The 14375-nt window shown below is 29.0% G+C and overlaps 2 protein-coding genes across 2 annotated transcripts in view; both read right to left on the bottom strand.

Annotated features, from left to right (window-relative positions):
- The window catches only part of LOC123300890 (probable serine/threonine-protein kinase DDB_G0282963), a 98937-nt gene extending 90387 nt beyond the window's left edge, over positions 1–8550 (bottom strand). The window contains exon 1 of the mRNA XM_044883554.1: positions 8512–8550. The gene's annotated coding sequence lies outside the window, so the exon portion shown is untranslated. The remainder of the gene's footprint in view (positions 1–8511) is intronic.
- Positions 8551–9953: 1403 nt separating this feature from the next.
- LOC123300052 (protein PTCD3 homolog, mitochondrial) lies at positions 9954–14057 on the bottom strand. Its single transcript, XM_044882521.1, has 5 exons — positions 13900–14057; positions 12585–13172; positions 12070–12503; positions 11511–11730; positions 9954–10703 (listed from the first exon to the last, which is right to left on the bottom strand). The coding sequence occupies exons 1-5, from the start codon at positions 13932–13934 to the stop codon at positions 9989–9991; spliced, it is 1992 nt and encodes a 663-aa protein (XP_044738456.1). The 5' UTR covers positions 13935–14057; the 3' UTR covers positions 9954–9988.
- Positions 14058–14375: the final 318 nt, after the last annotated feature.

Raw genomic sequence — 14375 nt, 5'->3', positions numbered from 1 at the left:
TACTAATAAAATGATATCAACAATTTAATAAATTTCTAAAAATTATTATCATAATTCTTGTTATTAAATATGATATAAGTTTCACTGTAAAATAAAAACAATTACAATAAGTTATTATTATAAAATGTGTGTTTGTTTCTTAGAAAAATCTACATATTATATTAAATGTAATACCATAATAATATTTTAAGACGGCAACGAGCAACGACAACGGCGTGGCGTGGCGCGGCATGCATTACACCGCGACCAGAACCAGACACATTTCACATTTGATTTGAAATTTATGAATCATCCATTATTACTCTTAACATTAGCAAAGAAACAAGTTAAAAGAAGGGTGTGTTACTAAAATAAAGACTGTATTATTGTTTTGTGTCACGGTGCTATAATAAAATGATTTTTTTAATTATTTCCTGTAAAAAATGAAACCCTCAAAGGTTTGTCTAGAATAGCTTGAAAATTTTTATTTTTAACCCCCGACTAGCAAAGAAGATTATTAAAATTTTAACGTGTTTTGTGTCTGTGTGTCTGTCTGTGGCCTCGTATCTCCTAAACGAATGAACTGAATTTGTTTTTTTGAGATTATGATTGTCAAACAGCTGAGCAGAATGTTTTGAAACATGGCTAAGAATGAATTAAAATACAATTCCTGTTATTCGATCATAATGTATCTTTCTATAGATGAAAGAATTTTTAAATTAGGTTAAGATTCTAGGTAGTATAAAACAAATTATTTAACTTCCTTTTTATAATAAGCTAATCTATTGGAAAAAGCTCTTTCTTTTTTTCTAAATGAACAAAGCAAAACAGTTTTGACTGCCAAAATTATTCCATAAGGCTAAGTAAGAGTAACAAGGACAAAACTATAATATCCATATTCATTTGGATTGATTTTTTTTCACAAATCATTTCAAATACAAACAAATATAAATTGATGAGTCTAAAAAAGAGTAGTTTAAAAATAACCCAAAATGAGTCATTTATTTATAGCCAAAAAAAATATCAAATGTTGTATAACTTTTTTTTTATTACAGATTAGTTGTAATTCAATTAGCTAGCAAAACAAAATAAATTTTTAATTTATAATAGATACAGAATGCGCCAAAAAAATTTTGTTTTTTATGCTTTGGTAATTTACTAGCTTATTTCAAGTTTTCGGGCTTAAATGTAGTCTCCGATCTGAAGTTTGGCTTGCAGCATCTGGCGCACACGAAACCTCACTAGCATACCGGAAAGTAGGTTTTAAGATAGGTTTTATATTATTAATCCAGTGCAATTATGTAAATCAAAAAGGGATGGCCGAAAAATTTTTGTATACTAGATTTTTTATTTATTCGTTCAATAGGGGTTTGTTTAGCGACCTTAAATCAATGCGTAGCTCCACTGGATTATTAAATAAGAATCAATTTAAAGATAAATACAAATTTTTAGCCTTCTACGTTAAACAAAACCTCCGAAAACTAAACTTGTGAAAATTTTACTTTCTTATTTTGTGAAATTGGATTGGTGAGAAATAAGGCATTATTGAATCTGTGCGTAGTCATTTTGGCAATAAAGGAGGCTGTTATGACTAATTTTCATGTAAATGATATAGTAAATGTCAAATTAAAATTATTGAAAAGTAACAATTAATTAAACTTGTTACATTAAAAATTGTGAAAATAAGAGAATATAATTAATATTTTTTAAATATAAATTAACATAATTCCTTATTTAAATTTGTTAGAAAATAGTATTAAATTTTCAATAAAAACCATACATACAATCCATAGACTTCGTTACAAATACTTACTTTGTACACCCTGTAAAATATTGAAGAATAAAAAACTCACTTATATTAATGACGTTTTTAAAATTTATGAACAGTAATTAAAAAGGCAGAAATTAATAAAAACAAAAAAACAGCATCATTTATACAGACGTTATTACGTTGTGATGTCATTCGCTTTTAAAGCATATAAAAATATTTATTGTATATGTATGGTGAATGCACTGACGCCAAATGTATTATATATTTTTTAAAAAACGCCTCTCTTTTATATAATTTTTTAGAAACATTCTTCATTCATATAATAAACCCATAATACATTCATCAATCTTATGTAAACATTTATATAAAATCAAATAATGTTTCACAATTTATTCATACAGTTTTTATACCATGTATATAAGATATATCAAGGTATACTAAGTTTAGTCATAAATTTGTAACGCTTAAAAATATTTTGATGCTATGAACAAAATTTTGGTTAAGATATTCACCTAATTAGTCCATTTCCGGTTGTCTGTCTGTCTGTCTGTCTGTCTGTCTGTCTGTCTGTTTGCTTGTCGCCTGTCATCACGATAACTCAAAAACGAAAAAAGATATTGAAATTTTTACAGCGTGCTCAGGACGTAAAAAGTGAGGAGTTTGTAAATGAGCAACATAGGTCAATTGGGTCTTGGATCCGTAGGACTCATATTGTAATCCGTTAGAGATAGAACAAAGGTTTAAATGTAAAAAAATTTCCTTATAAAAAAAATAAACAACTTTTGTTTAAAACATTTTTTTGTTAACATCACTGTTTATCCACGAGGGCGCAAATTAGATGCAAATTTTATAGCATGTATTATATGGGAATATCAGTTATGAATGTGTGGCTATCTAAAAGCTTATATCTTTCTTTACTTACATGTTGTCAAAAAACAAACGATTGCGTCATCAACACTGTCTATACATGGTATTTCAATAATGAACTCAGTCAATAGTTTGTTTTCACTTGTTGTTTTTTTTTTTTTCAAGCTGAAAGAACATACTGTGTTTGTCCGCGATGGACTTCGAATCTTCTTAAACGATGTTAATGAAATTTTGCACACGGTGAGTAATTTGGTTCAACTAGGTCGATAGGGTTGGTTTATATCTCAATTAATAAAGATGTACTAGCGCCATGATAATTTTGGATAAAAGACTTGACTTTTTTTGTATGAAGTTGGACTAAGTATAAATGAACTCTGAAAATTTTAGGAGAGGTTACCCGCCTATTAAAATAAATAAATAAATGACTTCAAAAGTATGTATATTTAACATTGGTCTTATGGGAAAACGGTCGATAGATGATAGGTTTTCATAGATTTCTCCAAAACTAGTCGGTGGAAATAAAAAAAGAAAACTATTTAAATTAAAGTTAAAATCTTAAGAAATTACAGAAAAAAAAACTCATGTATGAGCACGCTTCACGGTAGTGGGGACACAAATTTTCAAAGAAATATATTTTTTCAATTTCGATGGTGAATTATGTTATAACTTGACAGTATAAAACGAAAAGTAAGAATAAAATTTTTCGATATCTGGAGTAATTTTCAAAATATCGAAAATTGAAAATATTGTTCAATTATTTAGCTTTCGATATTTCAAAAACCAAGGCAGACATTCATGAAGTTATTGAAGTTATAACAAAATTCATCACCAAAGTTGAAAATAAAGTACAAATAATTTCAACCACAAGCCTAAACTTGCCTAGGCACTCATACTACATTAATAGACAATGATTATGTAGTTCAAGCATTGACGCCGCGGATAGGACTGATAACTACTAAAACAAAAATAGTCTACAAAAAACCAAAATCATCAGAAACAAAGGCAATATAATTTCTCTAGCATGTTTATTTTAAAAAAACGCAAAAACAAACAATTTAAATACTGGTATTTAAGGTACTTAACAAAGTATTGAAAAACGTTTGAGTTGAAAAAGATGTTTTGCGTGTGATGAGTCAGACAGTTTGTTAGTTCGCATTATAGTCTAGGAGCTAAGTGTCTGCCGTTTTGATAAATGAGTAAGTGTAGCTATGAGATATTTAATTCCTCAACGTCAGACTAATAACCTAGCCATTTTCAAAATATTGGGATTCCAAAAAGTGATAAAATGGAAATTTTGTTCTACCAGCATTACTGGGTATTGTTGAATACCCAAAGAACCAGGCTAATTTCCATTTTGATCCTTTACAACAGCTCCTTTTTTATGAAATTACAAAACACGTTTCAAATTATTTGTAGAGAGAATGAAAATATAGTATTCAGCTTTTTTATATAAGGACCATGTCTTCATGTTTTGTTCTTTTTAGCATAACTGTTTTTTGAAAAGTTTTTCCTACACCTCAATTTTTGGTAGCAAATTTTAGGTTTGTAGATATTTAATAACACAACAAACATGGCAGAACTGATTAGCAAATGACGCTCAGCTGCTAGACTACATCCCATTTTAAGACAATCTTAATTTAATAAATAACCCGCATATTTTACATAAAAGAAACAGCATCTCATGATTATATTGTTGTTAGGTATCAAAATTTAAACAGATCAGTCTCAAACGGAGGTCAACACTTCCTTTCTATTTTAAATTCTTAATTAATTCAGTTAAAACGCTTTTATTTAATACTTTTACTCACAATTTACTTTTAATTAATTGATATAGAAACGAGAAATTTAATTAATTAATTAATTAATTAGTAATTTATAGATTAGTTGTGATCCGCCATCAGCGTCGCTACGTAGGGGTACGTGGACACACGTTCTTCCCTCTCAAACTCCTCGATTTTTTTAGCCGATTATTTAAACTTCCAAGTTTGCGTAAAATCGAGGATAAGTCCAGGGAAATTTTTCAATTTTGGAGGCAAAGTTCCAATTCTCAAAATTAAACCATTAACAAGTAAAACAAACAATTAACTGAGTTAATTGTTGAAATACCATGTATAGACAGTGTTGATTAACATATAACTGATATAACCATATAATACATACTATACAATTTGCGCTCTCACGGGTAAACAGTGATGTTTACGAAAAAATATTTCAAACAAAAGTTGTTTATTTTTTGATAAGGAACATTTTTTACATTTAAACTTTTGTTCTATCTCTAACGGTTTACAAGTTGGGTTCTACGGACCCAAACCCAATTGACCTATGTTGCTGATTTATAAACTCGACGTCACTTTTTACGTCCTCAGCACGCTATAAAAATTTTAGCTTGATATCTCTTTTCGTTTTTGAGTAATCGTGATGACAGATGGACAGACGAGAGATATTTTTAAGCGTTACAAACTTGGGACTAAACTTAGTATACCTTGGTATATTTCATATACACAATGGTATAAAAATTCTCTGGACTTCGATTTAACGCAAACCTCTCAATGTATAATTTTCATCTTGATTAGTCATTACGGTCTTGTACTTTTCAAATTTTCCTCCCTGCATGCGTCAAACTCAAACATTTAACTAATTTTCGTAATAATTAAATATAAAATAAAAATATATTTTTCTTATTTCATATTTTTTAATAATCAATTATAAAGTAATAAATCAATATTGATTTTTGATAATAAATGTTTATAATATAAATATTCTTTAAATAATTTTTTAATAATATATTTTTTTTTTTAAATAACATATTATTTCATAATAAATAATAGTTTTGCAATAATATAAAACAAATAGTAAGTAATACAAAAATATTTCAAATGATTCATAAAATCAACAATATTTTAAGATAAAAAACCATAAAACACTTTAGAAGACCGACAATGTGTCGTCTTTTTAAAATATTTCTTGAATATGTCTGCACTTATTCTACAAGTTTGTTCTATTTTACTATCTGCAAGTAAAACAAAAGTAAACAAACAATTAACTGAGTTAATTTTTGAAATATCTTGTATTCGCACCGTGCGCGAATTTTATTGGAGGCGTTTCCATGGTAACGATACACTACTTTAATTATAGAATTGTATGGATGCATATATAATTGTAATGGATTGCATTTATGACTTACATTGAAAATTTAATTATTGTCTCACAAATTTAAATAAATAATTATGATAATTTACATTTGAAAATTTGTGAAATTTGATTTATTATTTTCACAAATTTTAATGCATTAAGTTTAATTACTTAGTGTTTTTCAATAATTTTAATTTGACATTTTCTATAACATTAACATGTAAAGAATTGCAAATTAGTCATAACAGCCTCCTTTATCGCCAAAATTTTTCACTGGAAGCGCTAGCATCGATTTTATTGTCCCTACCATGACTACGCACACAACGAATAGAAAATGTTGAATGTCAGTGCTTGCATTATTTTTAATAAATTAGAAAAGTTTAAAATACCAACACAATTATACATGTTTTGATTTTCGAAGATTTCAAAAATTTTCAAAAATATTTTCTAGAAATTTTTTTCGTTTATTGTCAATTTTCCACAAGACCACTAGTTGAAGCTATCTGCTTCTCAACACCTTATCTTTTATAGTTTTGGAGAAAATGGATTCCAAAGTTTTGTCTTAATTTGCGCCCTCAGGGGTAAACAAAGATATAAACGAAAAAATGTTTCAAGCAAAAGTTGTTTACTTTTTCTGTAAGCAACATTTTTTATATTTAAACATTTGTTCTGTCTCTAACGGTTTACAAAGACGAGTCCTGCGGACCCAAGACCCAATTGACCTATGTTGCTCAATTACTAACCCAAACTCACTTTTCACGTCCTCGAATATATATCTAATTGTCGAATCTCAAATATTTCTAATTGAGATTATTCGAATATTAACCGGAACAAAAACAAAAAAATAATAACAATTAAATGTTTATAAACAAAGCGTTTAATCTTATCTAGACAAAAATAAATTTTTTACGGCCTCCTATTATTAGGTATACTTGAATTATTTTGGATCAATTTTTATTGCATCAATTTAATTCATTATGAGATGAGATAAGAGACAATGTTTGATAATTAGTTTTATTTAGTTACTAATGGTTTTTATTCAGTAAAAAAATGGAAATCCCGTTAAAATATAAACGGGGCTTTTGATCGAAACTTCCATCAGTTATTGATAAATGGTAAGTATTCTGGTAGTCCAAATTGACCCAAATTTTTTTTATAACTAAACTTCAATAGCACTATTTATCATTTTTTACAAAAAAGGTAAAAAGCTAAAATAAGAAAATGATCCTTAAGATCTTTGAGATATCGGACGTCGCACATTGGACATTCATGATATAACTATGATTACAAATAAAATAATAACCATTTATAATTAACTGAAGAAAATAAAAATATAATTTTCTAAATATGGCTTTTAATATTTTTACAATGCGATTTATTTGATTCAATTTTCGAAACCGGTTAATTCATATCAACATTTGTGAAAGTTAAATAGAAAATTTCAGGGACATGATCACTTTTTCCTAATCCTAAAATATTTACTGTTCTTCCTGGAACATACTGTAGGTTGTCCCTAAATCTTTAACCAAACCGATACAGTGAACAAAAGCTAGCAGACAAAAATTTATTCGCCTTTCATGTAAAATACGAAACTCCCTATACATTATTATCGATTTGAAAAAACTGAAATCTTTTAACGTATACTCCAAAAATTTTCTTTGGTATATAATTTATCAAATAAAATCAAAATCGTTAGGGAAGAAAATTATTAAATTGATTTTTCCATCCTCATCCCCGTGGATTCCAGTATTCCATGCTTCGAGTTCCTAAAATAGGGGTTTGCACCACTTTATAAGCTTGATCCTTTCTTAAAACTTATTATTATCTAAGTATAAACTCATAAAAAATTATTTTCAATAATATTTTGGTTTTTTCAAATTGATAATAATGTACAGAGAGTTTCGTATATACATGATGGGAGAATAAATTCGTGTGCTAGCTTCCGTTCACTAACAGATACTATGAATTCCTTACGAAATTCTAGAAAAGTCCTTTGGCGTTTTTCGATCTGATCACCGTTAACGATTAATGCTTCATTATCATTAATATTTAAAAAAATTTATCCACTAATATTTGAAAAACTAAAATTTCTATGATAGAACCGAGCCTCGGATAATGTTAGATATAAAGAATTGGAAGTGGCAAAAGAGTTAAAATAAGAAGGACATGATTTTCTAAAGACAAATCTTAATTTTCGGCGTTTTAGAAATGTTCTGCTAATCGAAAGTATGAGAGTAGAAGATACCCCGAGGCTCAGGAAAATATTGGCATAAAGTTTATAAATAGGTAAGTAAGATTAAGAATTGGAAAAATGCAAAACGATTTTTTTGATGTTTTCCATGTAATTTTTTCCAGTTCACTCACTTTTTTTTTTACTTTACAGCCCTATCCGAGCCAGAAGGCAAGAAAATGATCCATCCAAATTCGTCAATATTTTAATAGTCAATTAGCAGAGTTAGTTATATTATTTGTTCAAAAATGTACATATTCATGAACTCGATACAAATTAAATGTGTAATACTTTTATGAATAAAAAAAAATTACAAAAATGCAAAAATAAATAAATTCTCCACACATAAGGAGTAAACATGCCCTACTTTCAATACAATTCGAAGATGTTTGTATAGGTAGAATATAAAAATACTCAACACTTCTTGTTTAAAAAGAAGTTAAACTACTTTTCATGGATTTAATCGATTATAAAAATTACTGTTTCTTTAAATTTAACATTACACAGAAATTATTTAATGTATTGTACTTACACAAAAATTGTCCAAAGATGTTGAAGATGATGGTAAATCCCAAAAAAAAAATAAACTGTCACTAAATTGTTTAAAACAAAAACTGATCACTGAAAATTTTATGATGTTTATCGAAAATAAACAAAAAAACAAAACTTTGGTTAAGAAATCAATTTTATAATTCAAAGAAATTATTTAGAAAGTTTAAGATGAATGTTAAAGAACTTTTTTTTTATTTTAAAATAAACAGTAATAACAAAATAATAAACAATATTCCACATAAACACGGAACAATGAACTAAACATTGGATGGTGATTGCAAGAACGCTGTTGCTTGCTTATGCTTGTTGATGCTACAACAGTGAACAGACCATTGAAATGTGTTTTAAATGTGGAGGTGGAACTTGTCGCGACACGATGCAATGTTTATTTGTTATGTATTTAACTTTCTTGCTGAACTCAAATGGAAAAAGTCAAACTGTGTTTTATACTTTTTAAGATAGGCCACTTATATTACAGTTTAGTAATATTTTTATCAATAAAGACAATTATAAGAATTTATTATATTACTAGCTTGATATCTGCCCGCTTCACTGGGCTTAAAAGTAAAAACCACCGCTTTATAGCGTCCACCTCTCTAGATCTCACTTATCCCCCTTTCATAACACTTGAAGGGGTTGTTTTACGCAGCTAAAAGATGTACATAGTTTTCAATTTTTTAAATTGTAAAACAGTCATAATTTAATAAGTATATCAGAAAACGTGGCGATGAATGTGACATTTAGTATTTTTAATTTTTACAGAAATCTTTAATTTATGGTTCAAAATGATTATCATTCTGCTCCATCTGTGACCATCATTTTGAACCATAAATTAAAAATTTCTGTAAAAATTTAAAATAGTAAATGTCAGATTAAAATTAATTTTTTTTAAACTATATCTCTATAATTTATAGCTCATGCGTTATTCTGATGTATGAGCTATATTGCTGTACACTTTCATTAAAAACCATTCACTAGTTTTTACGTGAAAGCGTAACAAACAACCATCCTTACTTTCACATTTATAATATATAGGGATATCGATAAGGATTTATTATTATTTATTGTTAAAAGTATTGACAAATTTTGCTTTTAGAGTGTCCTAGAGAGAAGCACCCTTTCTGTTTACACGGTCTATTATAAATGTTCTTAAAGGTTTAAGGAACACTGTTCCATCACTTTCGGTATTTTATAAATGATGAAAATCAACAATTAAGTAATTTGAGCTGCAAAAAAAAAATCCTGAGGGTATATTTGAAAATAACATGCCATAAGCAAACAGCAACCAACATAAAATTCGTGGCAACAGACACAAATTAAAATTTTGTAAAACATCGCAAGTTGTTTAACAATTATTTTGTTTAAAAATATTGTATGTTATGGGTTCTATTAAACATTTTAACGCAGAAAATAAACTATAAATAAAAAATCTCTAATAATTTATTCTTTAAAAAATGTTACACAGTTTCCGATTTTTTAGCGCCTTCTACTCCAGATTGACTAATTTGTAAAACATCTTTACCAACAATGTTAATTAATCGATTAACATAACTTTCATCTAACGTCATAGATTGAACAATATGTCGTGCTAAAAGTCCAGCTTCAGTAAAACCAGCATCCACACAATATTGTACCACTGAAATAGCTTTTGTTGGTTGTTTTTCATCAATGCATAACTGTACAAATGATTCCAATGCAGTAAAATTCGGTTGTCCAATAATATTCGTGTCATTCTCAATTTTATTAATAACTTCAGAAGCTTTTTCAAAATCTTTTTCACGTACACACATTGTTAAAATATTACTAAGAATTTCTCCAGTGAAATTAATACGATTATTTTTCGTTTCAGATTGTTCATTAATGCGCGTATAAATATCCCAAGTGATATTTAATAATTGTACACGTTTTTCTAAATCTTCGACGATACCCTCAAATTGTACAATTATACTTAAAACTAGAACTAATAAATTTTCACGATCGGTATGATCAAACATAATCATATCGGACCATATACGTGGTAATATCTCGATGGCACCGTTTAGTTCAATTGCACGTAAAACTTCAATCATAACGCCAGGTTCAGGAGTGTAAATATTTGGTACTAAACGATCATAAAACTCCATAAATACTTCTAATGGTTCCGTTTTACACATTAAAGCAAAATAGTGACGGCTGAAATTATAAAAAAAATTAAATATTCATTTTGCAATAATTTTCAGAACATATTAATCTGGCATATATTCAGTACCATCTGGCATTGAATAACACAGTCAGACTGATCTGGGGACCGTGACACTTTTTCGTTTAAGAAAAAGAAACAGCGGATTCGTTGGCATGAATCCATTGGCATGTCTCAAACGTCCCTTTCACCTGAGCTTGTCATTCCTATAGCCAGATGCTCCGTAATTTACCGAATCAATGAATGGCTACGATAAGCTCATCTTGATTACTGGAACTTATAATAGGGCATGCGGCAGCTTAAACCAGGCTAAATTGTGTAAAACCCCAGCTAGGCCATTCAACAAAAGGGTAGTAGGACTCGTTAACAAGACACTGTCTATTGAACTACCAATAACATGGAGATCTTTGATGATCCCACTTGTATGGCTTGAATGGAGGATGACGAAACTTCCATATATGTTATTTGAACCTGCAGAAACCTACAGGGCGTCAATTTAGAATGTTTACGTCCGAAACCTTCAATCCATCAACCTTGCGTGGTGTTTAGTCTCGGCAGAATACTATAGCTTTATCTGCTTCTCTTACTTTGAGACGTCTTGCCTTCTTGTGATAGGTTGTTCTCAAGGAGTACACAGAGAACCCCGTGGCCTAATTGACAGGGCCCCATTTCCGGTACCCCAATTATGTATTATTATTATTAAGCGCTGCTGTGTTAAATTGCAGCCTTGTAACAACTTTTTTTTTTTAATGGTAATTATGTCTTAGCTTCATAGATTTAAATAGTAAAATTTTACTCACTAATAAACGGATTCTTTATATGAATCTCCGATTAAATCGTAATTATTGCCAGTATGAAGTAATTGATCTACCCGTCTTGCTAAATCAATATCTTGTAAATGATTACGACAAACTTCCATTGCAGTCACAAAGAATGATGTATCTTTAATATCACGAATTTGGAACTCTTTATTTTCAATATTATTCATTATATCATATAAAACACCACTTTTAGCCCCACCTAAAAATTATTTCAAATTGTATCCAATGTTTTAAGGACCTAAAATGGTTACTCGAGAGTACAAAGTGCGCCATATTTTATATCGGTTTATAAACAATGAAAATAACTTTGGCATTTGCAACCGATTGAGTTGATTAGACATGCTTTTGAAACGTTAATTCAGTACAATTTTAACCATTAAACCGTTCCAATGAACTGGTAAAAGCAATGTAATATGGTAATATGCAAGTGATTCTTTTAGGATTGTGACTCTACATTGATTTAACATGGAATGTCTCTATAACGTTAACTCATGTTCAGAAGACCTATGATATAATATTATAAAAATTTGGAACTTACGATCACGACATAGCGTGCTAAGAATGTAATACCATGAAGCTAACGATGGCTCTACACCTAAATTTTTAAATTCTGCTAATGTACTCAATATGTAATTTTTTGCTTGTTTTGCTCCTGCAAAACTACTAATCGTATCCAAAACAGCATTTAATGTATCCAAATTTGGTTGGATTTCCTGTTGTTTCATATTTGTTAATAACTCTTGTACAAGTTTCCAACGTAAATCGTAACCTTCACGCATAAAATTTGCAACGCGTATTAAATTATTATACGCTTCACAAGTGATAGGAATATTTTTTGCTTGTGATTCTTCAAAATATTTCCATGCCTTTTCAACTTGACAATATTTTGCCATTCCTTGAATTATTGCTGAATATGAAGCGGAATCTGGTGGATCCAGTGATATAAATAATTGTTCCGCCAACGAATTATCCCTGTAAAGATAAGAGTTTTTATAAAGCCACTGGAATAATTTAGTTAAATCCTTTTATAGTATCAAATACTAGCTTACTAACTTCCAAGTTTTCCGTTGACGTTCTTTTCCTCGATTTTCCTGTGAAAACCATCGTTCTTCAATGAATTCTTCACCCAAAGGATCCTCACAATTATAAAAACACAACAATTCAAGTAACGATTGTTTCGTTTCACGACTAATTTCTACATTTTGACTAGTTAATAAATTATAAACCGTACATGCATCGGATACTTGAACATTTTCGATGACTTCCTTTAAAATATCCTCGTTTACAGTACTCTGTTCATTAAACACTTGTTGAGGTAAAAACGCTTTTATTGGTGGATCGGATAAAGTCTGTTGAAACAAATCTGGATGTTGTTGTCGTATCCATATGGCTGCTTTGCGTCCAGCTTCTTGTGCCATAGCAAATGTTCGTTTGCCCATGTTTGATTTTGGTATGAGATATGGATCGTCATGGTATTTAAAGTGTGCTGCTGTTGGATCTGTTTTAATTGTAGATGCTAATGCTCGTAAGATATCTGTTGAGTTACGTTCGATTCGCGGTGGAATTATAATTTTTTCTGCTGTACTTGTTGAATAGTTTTGACAAGATTGTATTCGAAGAGAGTAATGAAATTTGTGGATTCTAAAAAAGACAATCGAATCAGTTATAAATAAAAATATTTCGATAACGCAGGAGCTGTATCAACTCTCGAATTTCAATGCGCTTTATTTTGTGAATTATAGAACACCGGCTGTCTCAAAAGTTATGGAAATCAGAAAGAAAATGGATAGGGAATAAAATTTTAAGACGAAGAGCTGGCGTACTTAAATATTTATTAAGAAAAGTAGCCAATCAGGGATGCGGTTGAATTAGCAGAGGTAGTTTTTAGTCGCCCCCGTTATGTAACACGGGGGTAATACCGAAGAAATTACATAACGGAGCATTAGGAGCTATCAATATTTTGAGTTTTGAGTATATCATATTCTTTGGTTTAAGATATCTTAAAATAGTTCGCAAGTTGTTGTAGAAATATTAATTGAAGTCTTAAAATTTTAACTATCTCAAAATTTTAGTCAATATTCTAAAATATTTCGAAACTGTTTTATGTAAAACAATAATATTATTTATTATGACACAAATTGACTTCTAAATAAAAGATCAATTTAGGATATTATCTAAAAAATATGATGAAATAAATTGGCTAAATTATCCAATATTTCAATTTCGTATTCATAGAAATTTGCATAAACCTTATTTTGTTTTTTTCGGAATAATATAACCTATAAATCAGATCAAAGTAAAATTTCATGTAACTTCAAAGAAAATATTGGAAAATTTAGGTAAATAAATATTTTATATTAAAACTTACTGATATCGTAAAAATGCTGTGGCTTTACAACTCATATTTTAATATAATTATTAATAAATTATTAATTGAAATATTATCTTTTTTTTTAAGGTTATCAAAGAAAATTTCCCTGGTATCGACTATCGAGTCAAATCTAGAGGGGACCATGTGTCAATATTTAAAAAAGTAATATCTGCGTTTTTGTTTTGGATCACAATAAAAATGTACAAAATAGCTCAAAATTTTCCGATCATAGTTAAACAACCATTATTATTGATATCAACAAATTTATTAAAAATTACACAAGGTTCACTGTATTTTTGTACGAAAGTGAAATTACACGAAAATGCACATGAATTTGAGACAAAACAATCAACTGAGTCTGAGTCGAGAGTCCCAAATAAAAAAGAATCAGGTAAGAATATTGAAGAAAATACACCACCTGTAATATATTTATCCGAGACTCCAACATCCAGTTATCCAATAGATGATTTCCA

Source organism: Chrysoperla carnea, chromosome 5 (genome assembly GCF_905475395.1).
Source record: "Chrysoperla carnea chromosome 5, inChrCarn1.1, whole genome shotgun sequence".
NCBI classification, from domain to species: Eukaryota; Metazoa; Arthropoda; class Insecta; order Neuroptera; family Chrysopidae; genus Chrysoperla; species Chrysoperla carnea.
This window is presented reverse-complemented; position numbering and strand designations above follow the sequence as displayed.